The sequence below is a fragment of the Durio zibethinus genome, chromosome 16 (assembly GCF_047325235.1).
Source record: "Durio zibethinus cultivar Kanyao isolate XHJ-2024 chromosome 16, ASM4732523v1, whole genome shotgun sequence".
Taxonomy (NCBI): Eukaryota; Viridiplantae; Streptophyta; class Magnoliopsida; order Malvales; family Malvaceae; genus Durio; species Durio zibethinus.
In genome coordinates, this window is record NC_143177.1 from 6,728,957 (window position 1) to 6,753,480 (window position 24,524).

The 24,524-nt window shown below is 30.2% G+C and overlaps 1 protein-coding gene across 1 annotated transcript; it reads left to right on the forward strand.

Annotated features, from left to right (window-relative positions):
* The first annotated feature begins 20,308 nt into the window (after positions 1-20,308).
* On the forward strand, positions 20,309-23,318 carry LOC111298468 (indole-3-acetic acid-amido synthetase GH3.17-like). Its single transcript, XM_089745249.1, has 5 exons — positions 20,309-20,581; positions 20,673-21,052; positions 21,167-21,268; positions 21,518-22,374; positions 22,568-23,318. Exons 1-5 carry the CDS (start codon positions 20,552-20,554, stop codon positions 23,137-23,139), a joined length of 1,941 nt encoding a protein of 646 aa, XP_089601375.1. The 5' UTR covers positions 20,309-20,551; the 3' UTR covers positions 23,140-23,318.
* The last annotated feature ends 1,206 nt before the right edge of the window (positions 23,319-24,524 follow it).

Sequence of the window (24,524 nt, forward strand, 5' to 3'; positions counted from 1 at the left end):
TTCAAGGAAACAAACTATTGCAGACAACCCTTCCTCCAAAAATTTAAAAAAAAAACCAACATAAACATTGCCAGAAAAATCCAAAGCAAAAAAAAAAAAAAAAACCCAAAAGTAAGCCAACAAGGCAGCTTAAGAAAATCAACAAAATATATAAATAAACCACATCCCCAAGAAGGGAACTCAGTGCCTAAAGCCAACCTGCAAAAAAAAAAGATAAGTCAGTCTTTTAAAAAAATTTCAAAAAAAATAAAAAGAGAAAAGGGGCTTTTCATTGGGAAAGTCAAACCAAAAGAAGAAGAAAGGAAGAGGAAGGGAAAAAAAAAAAAAAAGGAAATTGAGGCGATGGGAAGAGGAAAAAAATTTTTAAAAAAAAGAAAAAAAAAGGAAGCAACATCGGCAACATCAGAAAAGCTCCAATGGCCGAAATGGCAAACAATAATAGAAGTAGTGAACGGTAATAAGGGTAACAGTCTACCACCAATTTACACTTGGAAGATTTTTTCAAAGAAAGTTAGGTCTTTTATTAGAAGAAAGATAAAAATGAATTAAAAAAAAATAAGTTTTATAGCTATATAAAAAAAAAAACCACAAAAAAGGCTTTTATAGGTGCTAACGCACCGTTTGAAGGTAAAAAAAAAAGAGTTGATGCTGACCTATGATGTACTCGGGTTAAATTCACCCCAACTCGCGACCCCACTAGTGACCAAAATCGACCCAGGCTCCTAACCTGGTCCTTACCTGATTCAGCCCACCTAGTCCAATCCAAGCTTAATCAAATATCCATCAAATTGGGCTCCTTTTTTGTTATGGATCATATTGGATTTAAGTCCAACTTAGGTAAATTCAATTTACTTATTAGTTATTTGTTCATTTTTGCATGCATTTTTTATATTAATAAAAATTTAATTATTTTAAATTCTTGATAATAAAATAAATAAATAAATATTATTGTTGTTGTATATTAAATGATTAAGATCATAATTTTAATTTTACCTTACAAAAATCATATTTGTAAACATAACAAAAAAATTATTACGAATCTTTCGATGATGGGATTCTAGGAAGTTCGAATAGTTATTTCGGAGAATTCTCGAGGTGAGAAAAATTTGTAAAAATTATCAAAGTATTAGAATATTTAGAAACTCTTTTCAATATGAAATTTTTTATTTTTCCCTAATTTGATTTTTTAAGAAATAAAAATACATTATGTTTATAAGTGTATGCATTTTTTTAAGAAAAAATTTTAAATAATTTTATTATTATATATTTTTAAAAAATTAATAATAAATTAATTAAATGAGAATTTCTTATGATGGGACTTTTCAGAGATCAAGTAGTATTTTTTGATAATTCCCTAGGTGAGAGAAGTTTTTTAAAAATATTACCAAAGAATTGAAATATTTAGAATAATTCTCAATACGAAAAATTTTTATTTATTTTCCATTTATAAAAAATGAACTTTCATGCAATAGCATCACAAATTAATCCATGTGCATTGTATTTTTTATATTAATTATAAAAGTATATAAACTTTCCGATGATGAGATCCTAAAGAAATCCTAGTATTGATTCTTTAGGAATCTCTAGGTAAGAAAATTTATCTAAAATATTATCAATGTAATGGAATATTTAGAATAATTTTCGATAATGATTTCTCATTTTAGTATAAAAATAAATTTTAAAAAATATTATTTGATTTTAAATTATAGATATCATACTTTACGTTTTTATAAATATTGGAAATAAAATATGATCCACAAAGAATATGATTTTTAAGAATTTTGAATAACGATTCTTAAAATTTCTTTAAGTGAGAAAGTTCCTCTTAATATTGCTAAAGTATTGAAATATTCTTAGGAATTTTTCAATATGCAAGGTTCTTATTCATTTTTCAAAAATTAAAAACCTACTAAAAGAAAATAATAAAATAAAAATATTTTTTATTAAGAAAATTTAAAAAAATTTAAATTTAAATGCCAAAATTAATACCAATTTAGTCACAATTAAAGGATAACATATAATTAATTGGTACCATTTTAAACGAGTGTCATGAGGTTACTAATCTTTCCCTATGTGTAATCGACTCCCAAACTCAAACCACTTTTGCAGATCCAAAAAATTATATTTTTAATAAATTATAATTAATTTTAAAATTTTATTAGAAGGATAAGTTTTAATATGAGGCCAATCATACTTAATCAAAAAAGATTAGTAACGACTCTTTTTTGTTTTCAAATTCATCTAGTGAATCTAAAAAACTGTTACGATAGCTTGGCAACTCCACTGAAAATGTCATTTTTTTAAAGAGTCAGGCTAGAAAATTAATTAGGTGTTATCCTCAGTTTTGATTTAGTGGTCTTAATTGGTATTTAACTTAAATTTTCTTGATTTTGATTTTGTTTTTTTAAATAACAATAGTAATAAAAATTTACATACATTTCATTTTAATTATGTCATTTGTTCATTATTTATTTTATGTATATATTATTCTTAATAAATTGTGGGGCATGTAGGATAGAGATTGCAATGTTATTTCCTCTTACACATAAGATGACACATTTCATATCATGTATAAGCTCTATACCCGAGCTCCATCCTTTTTAAGAAGGAGTAAAGTACTTATACTCTCGTGAGATAATAACCTCTATAACGGCAAGCAAAATACTCCCACTCAAATTGAACCCTTTTTGTTCATAGCCTATAATGGGTGAAGATTAGGGTGCCTTACTACTCCTATGTGGATGCCAGTAAGGAACAATTTAGGAACCTTTTAGACAAACAAATCCTTGCTTAGCATAGAGTGAACTTCAGGAGATCAGCATTTGATAGAGTGTTGCCAACATTTTTGTAGAATAACCCAAATATGCATTAAAATTTTGAAAAAAAAAAGAAATGGGTAATAAAAGAAAAGCATTTGCTTGAAAAAAAAATAAAATAAAATCTTCTTTTAACATGTAGTTCATTCAATTGGTGGCTATCCAAAATTTGCATTTTCATAAAATATTTTAGAATACAGTGAAGAATTTTTTTAGCATTATCCAACAAACATACAAAAAAAATTTTCAAGCAAAATTAAAGGTTTTTCTTGAATTTTTTGTTTATCAGCCAAATAAAAATTAATGAAAAAGAGAAAAATCTTAAAATTTAGTTATTCTATGTAATAAAATATGTGTGTTCTTGAATTTTTTTTCTTTTTTTAAAAAGAAGAGAGAGAAAAAAAGAAACAAAAAGAGATTTTTGAATATAAATGTTGTTTCATCTTGAACATTTTCATTTAATCTTTTACATACATTTTTATTGTGTTAAAAAAATGAAATAATCAGATAGTATATACACCCCATCCCATACATCCTATTAGATAGTACATGCATCATATTTCAAGCATCTTAATAGATAATACACGTATCCCATCTTATGCACATCATAATAAGATAATACATATATTCCATTTCATCCACATCAATAGATAGTACATGCATTCCATTTCATGCATGCATGGATAAATAATACATGCATTCCATGCACATCTTAATAGGTAATGCATGCACTTCATCTCATTAAATATCTTAAGGCAGTTTCAAACTCATTGAGCTAGCACAACACATGTATTGCATTCCATGTAGATATATCGCATGCTCATGACAGCCTAGTAGATTTCATACAAGCATGTTGCATTAGTCAAAGGAATGTATCTCATCACTCATATAGTATGTTATTGCATTTCATGCACACAGATTCATGAATGGTTGGATTTTATAAAATATACATTGCATTTCATATCCCGCCATCCCTGCAACATAACATTACATTCCTTGCATACAAATTCGTGGATGATGAAATTTTTATCATTGGAGGCTTATACATATGAAAATTCATTATCTTAGGCATTTTGATGTTTCATGATATTCTTTAGGCATCATTGTCATATTCATAAACATGCTTTGTGCCATATAAGTTAGAAATTATTTCGGTAGCATTCATTAAATAAGGGTAATAATATAAAATTTCTAGTCTAAGTCCCAAAATAAAGTATCTGCCTTGGGGTGATCAGAATAGCAAAAATGGAAATCAATTGGAAGCAAAAATTAATGTGTTGGAGTTGAATTAAAAGGAATTTTGGCTCAAACTTCGGGAGATGAAATAACAAATGGCTCAGATAATAGAAATGGTTAAAGGTAGTGGTATGGTTTAGTTTGTTGCTCCTCAAGGACCGTTGTCACTTTTGATTCAATTAAATCAAGATCACATAGCTCCTATTAGTTCTAGTACTTGTCTTGAGCATACTAAGGCATTGGATGATTCAAATAGTGATCAAAGTTTGGGTGAGCTCAAGAGAGAAATAGGTGAACTAGCCACACAAATAATTGAACTCAAAAATCTAATTTTTGAGATGGAGTCACTTGGCTTTAAACAACCATCACCAACTATCTCAAGTCCAAACCCATACCTAAATCCTTCTCATTACTGCTTTCAACTTCCTTTCCAAGTGCCTAAGATCCGTCCCCTAAACTTCATGCAACTTCTAAGAATTCCACACTTGAATTCATGTCCACCACCTCACATTTCACAATACTTGTTCAATATGCTATCCCATTACCACCTTCCCAACCTAATTTTTGACCTAGAGTTTCCCAATTCACTTCAAGACCAAATATACCAGGATTTTTCTAACAAAGCAAACAGAGAACAGAAAAAGTCTTGCAACACCAAAGGAAAAACCTCTATTAATAGAATACCCATGTTCTACATAGATTTACACCCACTACTCTTGAAAAACTACCTATTGCCATTATCCTTATTGAACCCCTCAAACCTTCTTATCCTAAATGTTACGACCCCAATGCCCTATATGAATACCATTTTGGCATTATGGGCCATTCTTTGGAAGACTGCACATTTTTTAAATATAAGGTATAAGAATTGATGAAAGTTGGATATTTAGGTTTTGACACCAAAATGAAGCCAGTTATTTATAGGAATCCTTCTTTGAGTCATGTTGAAATAACAAGCAGTGCTATAGGCGGTAGTCAAACTGGCTAAGATAATGAATAAAAAGTAAAAGCTTTAAAGCAAAGGGTCATTCTTACCAGTAGTTGTAGTCAACTTCTTTTGAATTTCTTCAGAGAGGTAAGGGGGAGTAAAAGCTAGTCTAGCACTTTTTGGCCCTTATCCTAGGATGGTTCATGATGTGTAAAATTAAAACCTTTGGGAATGAATGAAAACTTTGGAATTTTCTATGACTGGACATCTCTGTTTATGTTTCATTTTTAAATAATTGTACGCCTAAAGGGGTTCATGAAAAAAAAGAATGGTTGTAAATATGCTTTCACCAAACTTTTGAGGCAAAAAAATGTCTTTAAATAACCCAACTTGAATAAATGAGGGAATTTGAGCTCATTCTCAATAATAATAAAATTTAACTTGCATATCATGCATTATTTATTTAAATTCATTGTTTTTCATGCCACCCAAGGATAGCGAATGGTGATTGTGAATATACTTTCATCAAACCTTCAAAGCAAAAAGATATTTTTGAAAGTTTTAATAACAAAATTCATGTTGTGCATTTTATGACATTTTGTAATTAATAAAAGGTTCAAAGATAACACGTCTTAGGAAATAAGATTAGTTAAATTTATGCACTTATAACACTTGAGCTTATACCATAATCATGGAAAATGAAAATGCAAGTTAGATAGACAGAATGGAATGGGCCCAAGGAGAGATCATGAAAATAGTTATGAGAATACAACAAAATATAGATAGACAGTTGGCAGAATTATAAAGATGTTAGCAAGTTTGACAAAAGGAAAAAGAATTATTGAAACACACAAGGCAAAGGAAGAAACAGCTGTTGAAGCACCATCGTATCCATCTAGGTTCGTAAATCCACATGTTCAAGACCTTCATATATCATAAGCACCTCCAATAGCTTGTCAACCTTACATTGATACTTCTACCAAGTTGCCTCCAATTTACATAATTTTCAATCCCAGACCCATTCCTTACAACTCCATTGATGTGCCTAATTTGGACGATCCAAAAGAATAGGAGCAACTAAAAAAAGTGTCAAATCCATCAAAAAATAAGGTGATGAAAAATAAATATGATCTATTGGAAGAAAGAATGAAGGCAATTAAAGGCTATGATATATATGGGAGTGTTATGCCAACAAGCTTAGTTTCATACCTGATCTTGTCATTTTATCAAAATTTAAAGCTTCAGATTTTGAGAAATACAATGGAATGAAATGCCTTTCAACACAAATCACCATCTAGTGTCGAAAGATGACAAGCCACACTCATGATGATAAATTGTTGATCCATTACTTTGAAGATAGTCTCACTAAATCTACAACAAAGTGGTATGCCCAACTCAACCGAAGTAAGATTTACTCCTAGAATGATTTAGCTGTGGCCTTTTTAGCACAATACAAGCATGTTGAAGATATGGTGCCAGATAGGTTATCCTTATAAAACATGGAGACAAGGTTAATTAAATTTTTTAAAAAATATGCACATAGATAGAAAGACATAGCAACCTAAATACAATCACCTTTGTTAAAGAAAGAAATCATTGTTTTATTTTTCAATTTCCTAAACACTTCCTATTACGAAAGAATGATTGGAAATATTTTTAAAATTTTACTGACAAGGTGTTTGCCAAGAAAATGATAGAAAATACAATTAAGAATGACAAGATTAAATTAAAAGATGCAATTGATATTGAAAAAGAAAATACATTGAAAAAAATTAAAGGGGAAATGCAAGCAATCACACTTGAGGAGCATCTACTTAAAAAATTCATCCCATGTAATTCATATTCTTTTTATCAATCCTACTTCTCAATCATAGAAAGTATCTCTCAAAGCCCATATCTTTGTCAATCAAGCTAGCATTTGGGTTTTTCAGCAAAACCACATCCTCAAATGACCATTCATGATCTTGTCTTTATACTTGAGCCTATCACTCAACCAAAACAAAAAAAATGACTAAGAGAAACTTTCGATCCCTATTTTTTAACTTTTATCTTTGCTAATAAAAGGCCAATACCTCACTTCTGTACATCCAAAAACAACACCAAACCTATCGACAATGAGTTATGATCCTAATGACACATGTGATTATTATATGGGGGCAATCGGCCACTAAATTGAAAATTACAGATAGCTGAAGGGAAATGTTAAGGATCTTATCAAAAGTGGTAATTTATGGAACAATGAAAATTGACTCTATCCAAATGCAAAATGTGAGGAGTCGAAATGTGGAAAGAAGTCTCAAGTATTGAAAGATCAAGATAGGATGATTTTCTTTTGAGCCTTTGACCTATTGTGTATGACATTGGTTCTTAGGAGTTATTTAAGTTAATCTTGTTGAACTTTATTTTGGAAGAAATGAATACTTTAATTTTTCTATGACATTTTATCTTTATGCATTTGTTTAAATAACAGTCCCACATAATTAATTTTCAAAGTCATATAATGAAAATTGCTTCGTAAAAAAAAAATTTAATCTGCAATAAAGTTCCATATAAGTGGTTTTCAAGATCACAACAAAAAAAACAAAAAAAAAAGAAAAAAATAGGCCTTGTCAAAGGGAAATATACATTTTCTAAATGGTGAGAATCTCAAAGTAATTGGTGATTACTATTTTAAAAAATAAACTCATCCAATACCTTCACACATTTTCTTAATTGTTCCTATGCTTCAATCCTTTTAAATAACCTCACTCGTCAATGATAATCCTTTAAGGGGCATGAATTTTAATTTGCAAAACTTGTCATCCTTTGATATATTAAGATAATAATCTTTTCTTGGGCAATGAACAAAAAAGATCAATTTTGAAAATTCATTTTGAATTTTGAAAACCAAGCAAGATACTATTGCAAATTTGTAATTAGAAATTCAATGTGTTTCAAATTTTGCCAACATGATTGAACCATCGAAATTCTTTTAATGACCATAGACACAAAAAATGCCTAAACCTCTTCTCAAGTAGCCCTTGTTTCACGTCTTATGGCACATTAACTAAAAAAAGCAAAATTCCTTCTCGTTTAAGACAATTTGGTTCATGCATTCATAAATTTTCCCTTTATTTTACCAAAGATGCTAAAAATTTAGAAACAAAATGAGCCTTTTTGTGAAATGTGTGATCAAATAAAGAACATCCCATACAACCTAATTTTCACCATCATAAGAACCGTGAGTGAAAAATAATATGGGACATCAGTTACATAAAAATTATTAATTGTTATGACACAAAAATAAAGAAAAAAAACAAAAAGAAGCATTTTATCTCTTTTTTCAAATCATTTACTCTTCTAACTAAGTGATCATGTTTGAAATGATGAATGGCCATCATTCTCTATCCTTCACATAAAGAAAATTATCCACTTACTACCCATTTAAGCCTATTAAATTTCTCATTCCAAAATGAAACCCGACCAAGGATTGTCTTTTACACTAGGGGGCAAAAAAAAGATATCCTTAAAAGATCAATTTCAAAGAAAGTGTTTAATGTTAAGAGACTCTAACATGCACCTCAGAGATGAAAGCCTAGGGCAAAAAGTGAATGAGGTTTTAGTTAGAATTCTAAACTCAAGCAAGTAGTTTGCTAATGATGAAGTCAAATGTTTCAAAAAAAAAAAGAGAAAAAAAAAGAACAAAGAAAGAAAAATATGCACCTCAGAGATGAGAATTTGAGGCAAAAAGTGAATAAAACTTCAGTTAGAATCCTAAAAAGAGAGCAAAAAAAAAAATGCACCGCAGAAATGAGAATTTGGGGTAAAAAGTTAATAAAGTTTCAGTCAGAATCCTAAGTAAAACTTCAAAAAAATAGAATGCTGAAGTTGAAGTCAAATGTTTCCCAAAAAAAAAAAAAACAAAGAAAGAAAGACATGCTCTTCAAAAGTAAGAGCCTAGGGTAAAAAGCGAATGAAGCACAAGTTAGAATCTCAAGTAAAAAGAAGATAGAATTTAACAAAAAATAATGCTAAAGTTGAAATTAGATATTTCTAAAAAAAAAAAAAAGGAAAGAGAAAAAATAGTGATGAAAGAAAAACACATGACTTTTTATCCAGAGAATGCTCTGTAGAATCCTTAGCCTAATTACCCTAAAAAATATATTTTGAGCCTGTTTATCCATTCTTTCAGAACCTTGAACCTTGGCCTACATTACATACCTTAGAAAGTCTATTCTAATCAAATGTGGACATTTGAAATGAAAAGCTATATCCTTAAAAATTTGTATATACTTGTTAGTATTCATCAATATTTTGCCAACTTTTTCATTGTTACAAAATATAACTCTAAGGTGAAAACCCAAAAAGAGGAGTTTAAAGCTAAAGCCACTCTTAAAGTCCCAATAGAATTTTAGAGTTCCAAGGTTCTATCTAAAATAAAAAGTCACGATGTAAAACCTTTTGAAGGATCAATACCCATTAAAAATTTTACATTTCACCAAAAAGTGAAAAAAAAACACTAGCCTTTTTCTTTTCCCAAATCATTTTTGAAAAATAATGCTTAGTTTTGATGCACATTGGAGTATCACATTTTTAATAAAAGAAAAGTGTTTTAAAAAAATTATCTCTGTCATGAGCCTAAGAAAAATCTTTGCAACCTTTGTTAAGCCTTCCTTGAGATATGCCCACCAGTAAAAAGAATTAAATTGTCAATTACCCCTATCCACAAGCATTCTAAATAGTAATCATCAATTTTCAAGAAATTAAAAAATTATGAGTTTCTAACTTTTCTCATTGATTATGAAGATACTTTATGTGGGGTAATTTTTTGATCACTTTTAAAAAGTTTAGAGATTATTTGAGCATTTTGTACAGAATACTAAGATCATTGTTGGTGAAGAGTCAACATTAAAAATTTGAACAAAGATCTTTCAAACAAAGAAACAAAAAAGCTTTTGCATTTGTATCAATTACATGTGCATCATGAGAAAGACATTCGTATTCACATCTATATCATGAAAAAAACATTCACAGTGTAATCACTTGTATCTTTATCATGAGAAAGGCATTTGCATTTACAACCAAGACAGTCACATCACAAGAAAGGCATTTACATTTGCATCATTGCATCTGTATCATAAAAAAAATATTTGTAGGGGCATTTATATGAAAGGAACATTAGCATTTGCATTATGAAAAGTCACCTATATTTATTTTGAGGGGCAAAAAGAGAGAAAGAAGTCTATCATGAAATGATGAGAAAAAAATAAATTGACAAGAGACCAAAATGTCAAAAATGTTTGAAAAGTTGAAAGAAAAATGATTTACAAAAAGCAAAGAGGTTGTTGAAAAAATGAATGACAAAGAAGAGATATGACACAAGACAAGACTTAAGCCTAGTTTAGCTAGCACTTTAAACCCAGTTTAGTTAGCACTTTATGCCGAGATTAGCTGGCACTTTATGCCCAGTTTAGTTGGCATATTAAGCTCAGTCTAGCTAGCATCCATATAAAACTAAGCTTAGTCAAGCTAGCACCTAGAAATATCTCTAAGACATCCAGGCATAACCTCTAAGACATCCAAGCATAATCTACAAGACCTCTAGGCAAAACATTTTAAATTTTCAAAGTTTTAATGCCTCTACTATGATGAGCATTCAAAGATTTTGAGATTTATAAGACCTTCGAGCATAATCTGTTAGACCTCTAGGCAAAATATTTTAAATTTTTAAAGTTTCAATGCCTCTACTATGAGAACATTCAAATATTTTGAGATTTGTAAGAACTTCAGGCATAAACTCTAAGACCTCTAGGCATAATCTATAAAACCTCTAGGCAAAACATTTTAAATTTCCACAGTAAACACCTCTACTATAATAAGCATTCAAAGATTTTGAGATTTATAAGACCTTTAGATATAATCTCTAAGACCTCCGAACGTAGTCTTTAAGACCTCCAGGTATAATTTGTAAGATTTTCAAGCATAATCTCTAAATCTTTCGGGCAAGATTCGTAAGTATTTTGAGATAAATCTATTTTAGTTTCTAGATTTGCAAGACCTTTGGGCATGATCTTTTGTTTTATTTTCAAAAGTTGTAAAGTTTTTGTTTAAAAGAGTTTTCAAATTTGTTTTTAAATGGTCAAGTTTATTAATTTACAAATGTTTCAAAGAAAAACTAAAAAACAAAAAAAAACTAAAACTAAAAATAAAATAAAATAAAATTCAAGGAAAAAAATAAAAAACAAATAAGAAAATAAATAATCAAGTCAAAAAATATAAAAAAATAAATCAAGTCAAGAAAAAAGGAGAAAACTTTTGAAAAACTTTGAACCATTAACTCCAAATCAAAATTGTTGTCTATATCTTTACTATATTCCTAATTCTCAGTAAAATGTAAAGAGAGGCAACCGTAGACACTCAATTTTGTTCAGTTTCATTTGGATTTGTTCGACTTTTTTTTGCTTAATTTGCATCTTATTATTTGAGCCAGTTTAAGTGTTAAATCAAATTGGATTTGTTCAAACTTGTTTTGGGTTAGTCATTTTTAATTTTATTTTATTGTTATCAATTAGAATTAATTTAATTAATTGAAAAATTACAAAAATATATATATAAATAATTAATTAACTAATCAAATTATTATGACTACAATTCATCAAATAAAATAAAATAAAAATTAATTAATTACAAAAATTAATTATCAATTAAAAATAAATTACAAAAAATAAAAAATAAAAACAAAACAAGAAATGGATAAAAAGACAACCCTAATATTTGCACAGCCCTTGAGTCCCTAGTCCCAGCTGCATTACTCTGTGCACCGGGCTAAAATTGGCTCTTGCAAATCCTTGCCCACTCCATGGCCACAAGCAGCCAAATCTCCAACTAGTTCTTCCTATAAGATAACAAAAAATTTCACAGATAAAAAAAATGAAAGATAACAAGAACATGGGAAGATGAGGCACCATCAGACCCAACACAACCCCAATGCATTACGGCATCCATCCCTATCTTCAAAAACCTTATACCTCATTCAGCCAGCTCGAAGCCCCAAACACTCTCACACAACCCTCGCACTAGGTCCTAGAACCCTTTAGCACTCAATGACCCAACCTTCACTAGACCAACCATAAACCCTCAAGTTCCCAGTCGAAGCCTTTGCCAAACCCAAACTCTTTGCCCACACCTTTGCAAGCCACCTCTACCACACAAGACCAATGCCTACCAAAAAACCCATTTACCCAACACACTACACATCAATCTCAGCCTCTCTGCCCATCCCCATCCCTAGCCTTATTTAGTCCTAGTCAACCTAAAAACCAACCCTGCCACCTTATCTGCACCATTTCTCACCCTAGTACAAGCCCACCAAACCATCATCCAGATTCCTTTACCAAACCCTTCATCCACAACCATAAGACCCTTCCAAAGTCTTTAACCAGACTTCTTTATCCATAACCACAAAACCTTTCCAAATAACCCTAATGCCACTCTCTAGAACCCATACCAATAGCCTTTTACCCGTATCAGAACCCCCTTTTTGAAACCTATCAACTGCTCTTTCAATAAACAATTCACCCCAGACAACCCTTTCTTTAAAAATTTAAAACAAAAATAAATATAAACACTGACAAAAAAATCTAAAGGTAAAAAAAAAAAAAGAAACCCAGAAGCAAACTAACAAGGTAGCCTAAGAAAATAAAAAAAAATACAAATAAACCATATCCCCAAGAGAGGAACTCAACACCCAAAGCCAACCTATTAAAAAAAAAAAAAGAGGTGAGTTAATCTTTTAAGAAAAAAAATTTTTTAAAAAGGAAAAAAAAAACTCTTCGTTGGGAGAGTCAGACCAAAAGAAAAAAAAATGAAAAGGGAAAGAAATAAGAAAAAGAATAAGAAAGGAAGCTAAAGTAACAAGAAAAGGAAAGAATAAAAAGAAAGGAAAAAAAAAAGAGAAGCAGCAGCGACAACATGTGAGGAGCTTCGACGGTCAAAGTGATAAATGGCAGTAGGAACAACGAGTGGTAGCAGGGGTAGCAATCTACTGCTAATTTCTACTTGGAAGATATTTCAAAGAAAGTTTTTTTTTAGAAGAAAGGTAAAAATGAATTAAAAAAAGTTTTATAGCTATATAAAAAAAACTAAAAAAAAAGCTTTTATAAATGCTAAACACATTGTTTGAAAGGAAAAATAAAGGTTGCTACTGACCCATAATCCATTCAAGTCAAACCAATTTGGACCCTCGACCTGGTTGGTGACCCAAACCAACCCAAGCTCTAAACGCTATCCGCTCACTTGATCTAGCCCACCTAGTCCAAGCCAAACCTAATAAGATATCCATCAAATTGGGCTCCTATCTTGTTGTGGATCATATTGGATTTAAGTCCAATTTAGGTAAGTTCAATTACTTATTAGTTATTTGTTCATTTTTGCATGCATTTTTTATATAGATAAACATTTAATTATTTTAAATTCTTGATAATAAAATAAATAAATAAATATTATTGTTATTGTATATTAAATGATTAAGATCATGATTTTAATTTTAACTTGCAAAAAACATTTTTGTAAATGTAACAAAAAATTATTAAGAATCTTATGATAATGGGATTCTAGAAAGTTTGAGTAGTGATTTTCAAGAATTCGCTAGGTGAGAAAAATTTTCTAAAAATTATCAAAGTATTAGAATATTTAGAAACTATTTTCAATATGAAGATTTTTATTTTTCTCTAATTTGATTTTTTAAGAAATAAAAATACATTATGTTTATAAAAGTATGCATTTTTTAAAGAAATAAATTTATAGATAATTATATTATTATATATTTTCTAAAAAATTAATAATAAAAATAATTAAATAAAAATTTTCGATGATGGGATTCTAAAAAGTCTAAGTATTGATTCTGGATAATTCCCTAAGTGAGCGAATTTTTCTAAAAATATTTCCAAAGAATTAGAATATTTAAAATCATTCTCAATACAAAAAATTCTTGTTTATTTTCCATTTATAAAAAATAAACTTTCATGCAATAGCATCACGAATTAATACATATGCATTATATTTTTAATACCAATTATAAAAGAAAATAAACTTTCCGAGAATGAGATCCTAAAGAAATTCGAGTAACGATTCTTTAGGAATCTTTGGGTAAACAAATTTATCTAAAATACCGTCAATGTAATTGAGCATTTGGAATAATTTTTAATAATGATTTCTCAATTTAGTATAAAAGATAAATTTTAAAATATATTATTTGATTTTAAATTATAGATATTATACTTTACATTTTTATAAATATTGGAAATAAATATGATCCACCGAGGATAAGATTTTTAGGAATTCTGAGTAGTGATTTTTAAAATTTTCTTAGATGAGAAAGTTCCTCTTAATATTGTCAAAGTTTCAGAATATTCTTAGGAATTTCTCAATATACAAGGTTTATATTTATTTTTCAAAAATAAAAAAATACTAAAATAAAATGACAAAATAAAAATTTTTTTAAAGAAAATTAAAAAAATTTAAATTTAAATGCCAAAATTAAGATCATTTTAGTCACAATTAAATGATAACACATAATTAATTGGTACTATTTTAAATGGACACCATGGGGGTGCTAATCCTTCTTCACGCATAACCGACTCCAAAACCTAAATCGTTTTGAGGGACCTAAAAAATTATCTTTTTAACAAATGTTAATTAATTTTAAAATTTTATTAAAATGATAAGTTTTAATAGGTGATCAATTGCACATAGCAAAATAAATTTGGTGGCGACTTCATTTTGTTTTCAAATTTGTCTAGCAAACCCGAAAAACCATTACGACATTTACAAATATATTACAAACTAAACTTACATGCAACAATATGACAAAAATAGATCAAACAACAAAGGTTTAGAAATCAAACAAGGTTCGGCCAAAGCATTTTCATGCAAGATTTTGTTGGCCAAAAACTTAAGATATTTCTTCACCATTTTTTGTTTTGAATCAAATAACATGCGAGTAACATAAAATCTAACAAAAAGTGTTTACTAATTCAACACTTTTATTCATTGAAAATTTCATCAAGCACATACTAAACTTAAAGAATAAACCAAAAACACAAGCAAAAAAGTAAGGAATGGGCAACATTTAGCCATTACATACAAAATAGTGGTTTGGTCAAACAAGGGAACACTTGATCGAATGCTCTTATGGCCCCCCACAATCATTCAATCATTTTGTTTAGCTAAAACATGCATCAAACACTTGTAAAACTATAATATAAAGACATTTTATCATAAAAGGAATTTCATCAAATATGTAATAAACTACCTAAAGAGGAAACCATAAAAACATGCATATTAACCAAACACACTATACAAACTTCAAACACAATCAACAAGCATGGAAACACCATGCAGTATAATATTAAAACATCAAGATACATTATTCAAAGTAAGGAAAATATGAAAAACAACCTAAAAGAGATTTAGCCATAGGAGGAATAAAGGTTGGCCGAACCTCCTTTAGGTTCTTAATGGTGGATTTTTTTTCTTTTTGCTTGATTCTTTTAATTTCAAACTAAACTATTAGTTAGTTGGTTAAACTTTTAGATCAAACTTGTAGTTATTGAGGCAAACAACTATGGAAGAAGTTGTTTTCTCACCAAAAAGAAAAATCAAAGAGAAATAATATGAAAACTATGAAATAAGATAAAATGTGATGAAGAATGTCAGAGGAAACTCCCAAATTTTTTCTCCTTTTCATCATTTTTTTTGCTTCATGCCATTACCTTTGCTGCTCCCTCTTTTTTTTTTCCAACCCTAAAAGATGAATATATAAGCCATGCAAATGCATGATGGCCCTCGATCAAATTCATCCGAAGGCTAATATTCTCCCTTAGTTTATTTTTCAAGCAATTACCTTTCACCCATTGATCAAGGCTTTTCAAAGATCAATGGTTCATGATAAATCCAGCACAAAATAAAGCTTTTAGTGTAGTTGGAACTATGTGAAATGATTAATTTGCCATTTTCAAAGTTTTGACCTTTTTATGTAATTTTCTTAGAAAACCATGATCCTTCATTTGTTATTGCAATTTTAAAGCACCAACAACCTTAAAATAATATAAAATTATGATCTAAAAGTTTTCATAAAAAAACAACATTAGGAAGATCAAATTACAAAAATACTCTTAAAGGATATTTTGGTAACTTCTCACCTTCCAAGGTGTGATTAAGGTTTTTAATGTACCAAAAATAATTTTAAAATATGATGTGAAGCATTTCATGAAAAAGGACCTTAGAAAGGTAAAATTACAAAAATATCCCTAAAAAGCATTTTAGTAATTTCATATCTTCTGATGTACGATCATGGTTTTTAATATACTAAAAATCATTAAATAATAGCAAATCATGATCTAGAGCTTTTTACAACCTTGGGAAAGTTAAATTACAAAAAAATTCCTAAGGGCATTTTAGTTATTTCACACCTCTCAAGATGTGATCAGGGTTTTTGATGCATTAAAAATTATAAAATAATGTTTAATTGTGATATAAAAGTTTTCATAAAAATTCAACTTTAAGAAGGTTAAATTACAAAAATACTCCTAAAGGGTATTTTGGTAATTTTATTTTTTCTAAATGCAATCAATGTTTTTAGTGCATTAAAAATCGCCAATTTTATTTTTTAGCCTTGTAAATCTTTTTTTGTTGTTAATTTTGAGAATTGATCCAAGTTCAACCCAGTTTGACTGATTTTAACCAATTTTGACTAAATTTGACTTTATTTGATCAGGTTTGACCAAAGTTGACATTTGGATATTTTAATCAAATTAATTCTAAATTTGATTTCAAAAATTTATCAAAGTTAAAAATATATATATTAGATTTAAACTAGATCAGATTTTAAAAGCCTTACAATTGATTGAATTCTGTCAGACAAAATTAGGTTTCTACATAGATTCATTGTGGTTTTGCCATTTGTGAGCTGTTTAGCTCGTGTTATTTATTCCATATGGATGTTCTTTAATTTTTACATTTTGTTCATCAATAAAAATCTTTCTTGCATTTCAAAATAAAAAAGAAAAGAAAAAACTGTTGGAACATTTTATACTTGATGATGAATTTAGAGAAGTATAAATATTCATAATTCTAAGGTTAAGTTGAGGTATGGAACAAGAGGCATTTGGCCTATGTTATTGTTCATAATATGAAAGTTTACTTGATGAAATAAAACAGTTGAAAGATTCACATTCTGGCCTTTCCTGTGCCTTTATGTAATGTGGTGCAATATGGCCATTGCAATGACAGAAGTCGGAGCGTACTAGCCATTGCGGAAATCATTTCCATTTTCGGCTTGACCTTCCTCCGAAACTCTTGTGGTTTTTCACAATTTTTTTTTCCTTTTTGGCTTTCTCTGAGCGTTGCATTGTATTTTAGATCTGTTGGGAATTTATTTCGTGTATATATATAGGCCAAGACACTTTCGACTTTATTTCATATATCATAAACTCTGTATGCATCATTTTACTATCTTTATTAAATATGTGTCATTTTATTAATTTTATTGATAAAGTTTAAAATTTTTATTGAAGGTAAATGAGATAATTTTTCATGTATATATAATTTACTGATCGTACTTACATATAATCCAAAGCTTTACTTATGTTTAGACAAATTAAGGAAACGATATTATGGAGTTTGCTTTATATGTAATATGTAAAAAAAAAAAAAAAAAAGTAGGAGGCTGTTTTCTAGTTAAGAAGGTTTAAAGCAACAGGAAAACGTATAATTTTCTTGTTCTGACTGGCAGAAAAGATGATTGAAGCCTAGAAAGTGACGAACCATTGAGAATGAAGCACGGGTTATATGTGGTTGCCAAATTATTTGTTTCAAGAATAGTACAGGCTTTGTCCTTGGATCCTTCAATTACCAGGTGAGTCCGATGCAAGTAAACACTTTTTTGACTCAGAGTCTCAAAATTTACAATCCAACAAGGCTTAACTGGGAGAGTTCCTGGTTTAGATCCCGATGAGATATTGGTTCCATTGGTCTGTTTCCAATCATAATTTTGATGATTCCAGGGTAGGCTACACCAATATGACAACCCATATCCTTATTCTTAATTTATATATTTTTTTATATTTTGTGCGGGAATGATTAAGAGTTAGTTTAGCATTATGGTTATAATTAAAAATTTTAATTGAAAAAAGCATGTAAGAAAAATGCGATAAAAAATATGATTAAAAATTTTAAATGTTCCATTGAGAAAAAATTTTGAATAATTTAAATATTTCGAAAGATATTTATAAAATAGGAAAATATAAAAAAAAAATGTAAAGATAATATAATGGCTTTTTTCATCACAAAAATATCTCTTGCGAAGTTTTTGCTTTGAATTTATAAATCATGTTTTTAAACAGAAAAATCATATTTTGTTTTTTTGGTTTAACATTAAGATTGAATGAAACAGACTTTTGAACGTAAAAATTACTTTCAACATCAATGCTAACCTATATCAGAATCATCTCTAAAGATTTCTGTTAGCCATGATAAGATGGATATGTGGTGAACAACTGAACATGTCAAGCAAGAACACAGGCCAGCCTGTCTTACATTGAATGTGTGGTGACTTTGAAAATAACCAATTCTTCTACAAACTCCATCATCATGTTCACTTGATCATTAAATTCTATGGAGAAATAACTTTTTCTTGAATCCCATCACGTTATTTATCTCATATATTCGTCTTAAATTCTAATTAAAACATGAATTTCTTAAAATATTATGTAAGATTAAAAGTAGCCTGCATATCTTGTTGCTATATAAAACTATGACAGAATATTTGATATGAGATGATTTATTTAAAAATCATGACTATTTACATTCAATAATTATATTATCTTGTTTGATATTAATTTAGAAATTAATCTCAGTTGAATATAATCTCAAGACACAAATGTAGATTCTGGAAGTCGCTTTTGTCTGAGTGGGAAAGAAAAAAATGCTTCTTTTGTCTTTTGCAGGCTTAAAAGATGAACTCATGGTTTTCTATTAAGAATGAATGATTTCAGTGTTTAAACAACGAGGAAAAAAAGAAGGTCATTTAACTACAAAGAGGTTTCGTTTTCCCAGGCCAAAAGTCTTTCTAGTGGGTCTGAAACCTCGCTGGTAATGAAAACTTTCCATGTCATTCAAATAGCATACAGCTCTTAGGCAGCCTGGAATCAATTGGGCGTCATCTAAATAGACCTCGTTTTGAAACACATTTCTAGCTTAATAAGGCGATGATGGGAGACGTAATCTACCCTTTCTCTTCTTTGATTCATATCCCCATGTGTAATGCCACCTAAAATCACTACTAAAAACTAGCAAACCACTATATCTATAATAGAATAATGCCAGGAGGCCCCCCACCTATAAAAATAGTGATTCCCCTTGGGATCCCTTGGCAATGGCACTGTACACTATCTGTGAAGGGCACTTTTCATGATAGCAACGTTGTCCAGTTGTCCTATTCTTTCATGTATACTTAGAATTTTTTATTAACCACTATCTTAGTTGCTTCCCATCCCGGTTGCCTAATCTTATCGTATTCTATTCAGAGTTTGATCATTTTAGCAGCTTAATGGACGTGATGAACAAGGCCCTTTTTTTTTTTTTAATTTTTAGAGTCTAATGGGCAAGGAAATTGATTTTAATGAAATTAAAAATAACAGTAAAAATAAAATTTATCAGTATTATAGTGAGACTAAATTATAATTTTAAATTATTTAATATTTATAAAATTAACACATAATTAAAAAATATTAAATTATTTTATATTAAGTAATAGTTTTGTTAATAAATAATTAAAATTTATTTATTAGTTATTATATAATAGTAAAATTTATTTGTTGTATAATAAAATTTATTTTATATTAAATTAATAAATTTATTTTATAATTTTTAAATAAAAATCAAAATGAAAAAATAAAAATTAAAGTGTAAAAGTGCTAACTAATTTATTGAAGGAGAAAAAGGGAAAATAAAATTTAAAACAAGCGTGGTGGGTGACTGAAGCCTCTAATCTCCAATGAGGAATCGGCGTAAAACACACTGAACCTTAATGTTGTTTGAATTTAAAAGTTATAAATGACACAAAATTTTATAACAATTGTAGCCTATCGGAGGGTGCGTTTACATCAAAACGAAACATTAATCTACCATTAAACCCTTAACCTTCTATTTATTTGGCTGAAGAATACATTACTCAACCATGGCTTATCTTAAACATATATACTTACTATATATAAGGAGCTCCTGATTGGGTTTGAAATCCTACAAAATTTTGTTTAATCGATTCTATGACTTTCTGATGGGAAAAATAGGGACCTGTGGTAGTATTGACCAGCAATACCCGCATGATCTAGTCACAGCTAAGTAGACAAGACCACGTGTGTAGGACCTCCGTAGACTCTACTTCCTTGTATTTCCTTTTTTTTGAGAGAGAGATTATACGTCATTTGAATCTGTTATTTAATCCTTTCCCCCTCCCTTCTCATTAGCAGATCCCCAGAAACACATCCCAGCTGAGAAGAGAGAGAGATAGAGAGAGCCTAGACTTTTAAATATGAGATCATGCCCCTTAAATTGTACAGCGGTATGTTCTATGCCTGTGCTCTCCGAGCATTCTCAGTGTCTTTGTCTCTTATCTGATCAAAGACTCAAAACTTTGCTATTCCTTTTTGTAGGTGAAACAGCAGTTCAGGACATGTTCTAGAAAAACCAAAGACGTTAATCAAATGTCCAGAGGTTATCCTTGCCAATCAATATTACCAGGGATATTGCCAGATTATGATCCGAACGACAATGAAGCTGGCATGAAGATTCTGGAGGACCTGACAGAAAATGTTTACCAAATACAGCAGCGGGTATTGGAGGAGATAATAACACGAAATGCACATACAGAATACCTTGAGGGCTTCCTCAATGGACAGTATGGAAAGGAACTTTTCGAAAGGAAAGTTCCTGTGGTGAATTATGAAGATATCAAACCTTATATTGAGCGAATTGCCAATGGTGAATCATCAAACATCATTTCTGCTGAACCAATAACTGAGTTGCTCACAAGGTATACAAATCTTTTTTTTTTTTTTAGATTAAATAAGTGTAAGAATCTATATCATATACTTGAGTAATTTTCCTTGAATTCTTCATGGATGCAATTTATCTGTTTCCGATGCAGCTCTGGCACTTCGGGTGGGCAGCCAAAGATGATGCCTTCAACTGCTGAAGACTTGCACAGAAAGACATTCTTTTATAATCTGCTTGTCCCTGTGATGAACAAGTAAGAAGCTTACCTCCAATTCTGTTCTTGTTTTTCTTTTCTTTTCTCTTCTTTTTTTGACATAATTTTCATGTTAATTTCAGTTTAAACCTTTAACAACAAAAAGAAGATTAGATCCAATTCTGTTTCTGTTTTTCTTTTTTTTTTTTTCCCCATAAAAGATCATAATGGACTTTTTGAACTTTTTCTTATTTTCAGTAAAATCCAGGCCACTAAACAGTTCTTACTTGACTACTTGTTAAATTGCAGGTATGTAGACGGCTTGGACGAAGGAAAAGGAATGTATCTTTTGTTCGTTAAGCCAGAGATTGAAACTCCCTCTGGTCTAATGGCAAGGCCTGTCCTAACAAGCTACTATAAGAGCAATAACTTCAAGAATCGACCTTTGAACCGCTTCAATGTTTACACCAGTCCTGATGAGACAATCTTGTGTTCTGACAGCAAGCAGAGCTTGTATTGCCAATTACTTTTCGGTTTAGTACAACGAGAAGAGGTTCTAAGAGTTGGTGCAGTTTTCGCCTCTGCTTTCTTACGGTCCATCAAATTCTTGGAAGATTATTGGAAAGAGCTCTGCTCTAACATTAGAAAGGGTCATGTCAGTGACTGGATCACTGACTCCAGTTGCAGAAAAGTTGTGTCATTAATCCTAAGCAGACCTAATTCAGAATTAGCCGACTTGATTGAACATGAATGCAGCACTAAATCATGGGAAGGGATAATTAAGAAGCTCTGGCCTCGAACAAAATACATAGAAGTTATTGTTACAGGTTCCATGGCACAATATATACCTACTCTTGAATTCTACAGTGGAGGGCTACCTTTGGTTTCTACAATGTATGCTTCTTCAGAATGTTACTTTGGAATTAATTTCAAACCACTGAACAAGCCTTCCGATGTCTCTTACACCCTTGTCCCGAACATGGCCTACTTTGAGTTCTTACCGGTGAAGAAAAACCTTGCAGATGCAACTCAAGATGTCCAGTGCAATGGTGTTTGCAAAGAAAACTGCATGGAAGAAGAGACTGAAAAGGAAGCTGTTGAAACTGTTGATCTCGTGGATGTAAAGCTTGGCCAGTATTATGAACTCGTCGTCACAACTTTTACAGGTAATGATTTTTTCCCCTGATAGGATTTACGTTCTTGTCACATGTTTCTTTCATATATAATTTTTCTTTGTTTTAATATGAAAAGAAATTGAAATTTTTACCAACTCCAAATGGAAATTGCATGTCTATGACAATCAATTGTTTTTTGTTTTTTTATATATTTTTTACCTTGTTTCTCACCCAATTTTGCCAGGCCTGTATAGATATAGAGTTGGAGACATTCTCATGGTAACTGGATTCTACAATAATGCTCCTCAATTTCGATTTATGCATAGGCGGAATGTGGTATTAAGCATTGACACGGACAAAACCAATGAGGAAGACCTATTAAAGGCAGTGACAAAGGCAAAGCACCTCGTTGAGTTGCTTGGCTTCCTCTTGATCGAGTACACTAGCTATGCCGACACTTCCTCCATACCAGGTCATTATGTACTATTCTGGGAGCTCACAAATAAAGGGAGTAATGATCTGCTTGTACTTGATCCAAAGATAATGGAGGAGTGCTGCTCCACGGTGGAAGAATCACTTGATTCTGTTTATAGAAGATGTAGGAGAAAGGACAATTCAATTGGACCATTAGAGATAAGAGTGGTAAAAGATGGAACATTTGATGCACTCATGGATTTTTGTGTATCTCAGGGATCTTCAGTTAACCAATATAAGACACCAAGGTGCATCAAATCTGAGGAGGCCATAAATATATTAGATTCTAGGGTGGCAGGAAGGTTTTTCAGCCAAAATGCTCCTTCTTGGGAGCCGTTTTAAAGTGGAAACTGAACAAAAAGAGAATAGGAAGTTGCATTTTCCCAGGTTAATTTCCTGAAATCTATAAAAGAATTTGTATTGTAGAAGTTCTTTTGTCTTTTTTTTTTTTCCTCGCAGTGCCTGCTTGTTCTGTATTAAAATTAAACCACCACAACACTACCTGTTTTTGTACGACTGCAATCCTCTCTGTCTTGTCCAAAATCGAAGATAATTTCTCTTCTAATGCTGGCATGCTAAAAGGATTAATTAGAAACCGTGGAATCATAATAAATGCTTTAATTAGATACCAGGGAACCATAATAAATGCTTATATTAATCATGTAGATGGGGAATAATCACAATTTTCAGCCATTAAATCAGATGGCTCAAAGGCAGCTTTGATTTTGAACTGTCAACTTTTGCAATGGCTTTCGAAATCTATCGTTTTCTGGCGAGTAATTTACAATGAAAATCATACGAGGAGATTTAAATATGATAGCTATGATACTATGCAAAAACTCAAAAACATGATAAAGCTAGCATGCACCAACACGAGGATGATGAAAGTCAGAAAGGTATTGTGGTTGAGACTTGAGACCTGAGACCTGAGACCTGAGGAGAATATAGATCAGGGAAGAACCGCAGAAGGCAAAATATAGAAGTTGCAAGCAATAGGATAACGAATTTAATTTCAATTATATAGGATGGCTCGTTAGAGTTCATTACTTCATGTAGATCCCGTGCGTTACTTGGTGTTTCTTTGTCGAATTATTTTAATATTGAAATGTAAGAAAACAAGTTAAAAGTACAACGACAAATCATAATTTCTAAATTGATAACATAAGCAACTACGTTCAAATAAATATTATAATAAGAAAAAGTTTGGTATACTACCAACTTTTAGTTTACCTTGTCCTTTTTCTTTTTTTCTTCATGGAATAATCTGAAGGTAATGTAATTTGTGTTGTTGAATCAGGCAAATTATTATCAGCATGATTTGATTATGTGTATATTTATTATTTAATAAATATGTTAAAACTTAAATTACATTAAACATTAAGTACATTTATCCACAATTAATTAAATTTATAAAAAATATAACACCTGCAGAAATAGTGACATACGCTTAAACTCTATTTCGTCGACGTTTTTGATGACAACAGGGTATATTTTGGAGTCACTACTAAATACATGCATACAACAGTTGATAAAAATAAATCATTCTCCAACAACTATTATTCCACTAAAACATAAGAATAGAGTCCAATGAAGAACGTTTCACCAAAGATAGAATCAGGCCTAGGGGTATAAACAATAATTTTCTTTTTCATTTCACTTCTATCACTGTCAATAACACAAAATTCCACTTCAACGCTCTCTGACTTCCCCATCCAGTTCCTGGCATA

Excerpts from the sequence above, each read along its gene's own strand:
- LOC111298468 (XM_089745249.1), top strand. The coding sequence starts at position 20,552 with ATGAGATCATGCCCCTTAAATTGTACAGCG. Across the intron at positions 21,053-21,166 it reads ATAACTGAGTTGCTCACAAG|CTCTGGCACTTCGGGTGGGC; the intron begins GTATACAAATCT and ends TTTCCGATGCAG. Across the intron at positions 21,269-21,517 it reads CTTGTCCCTGTGATGAACAA|GTATGTAGACGGCTTGGACG; the intron begins GTAAGAAGCTTA and ends GTTAAATTGCAG.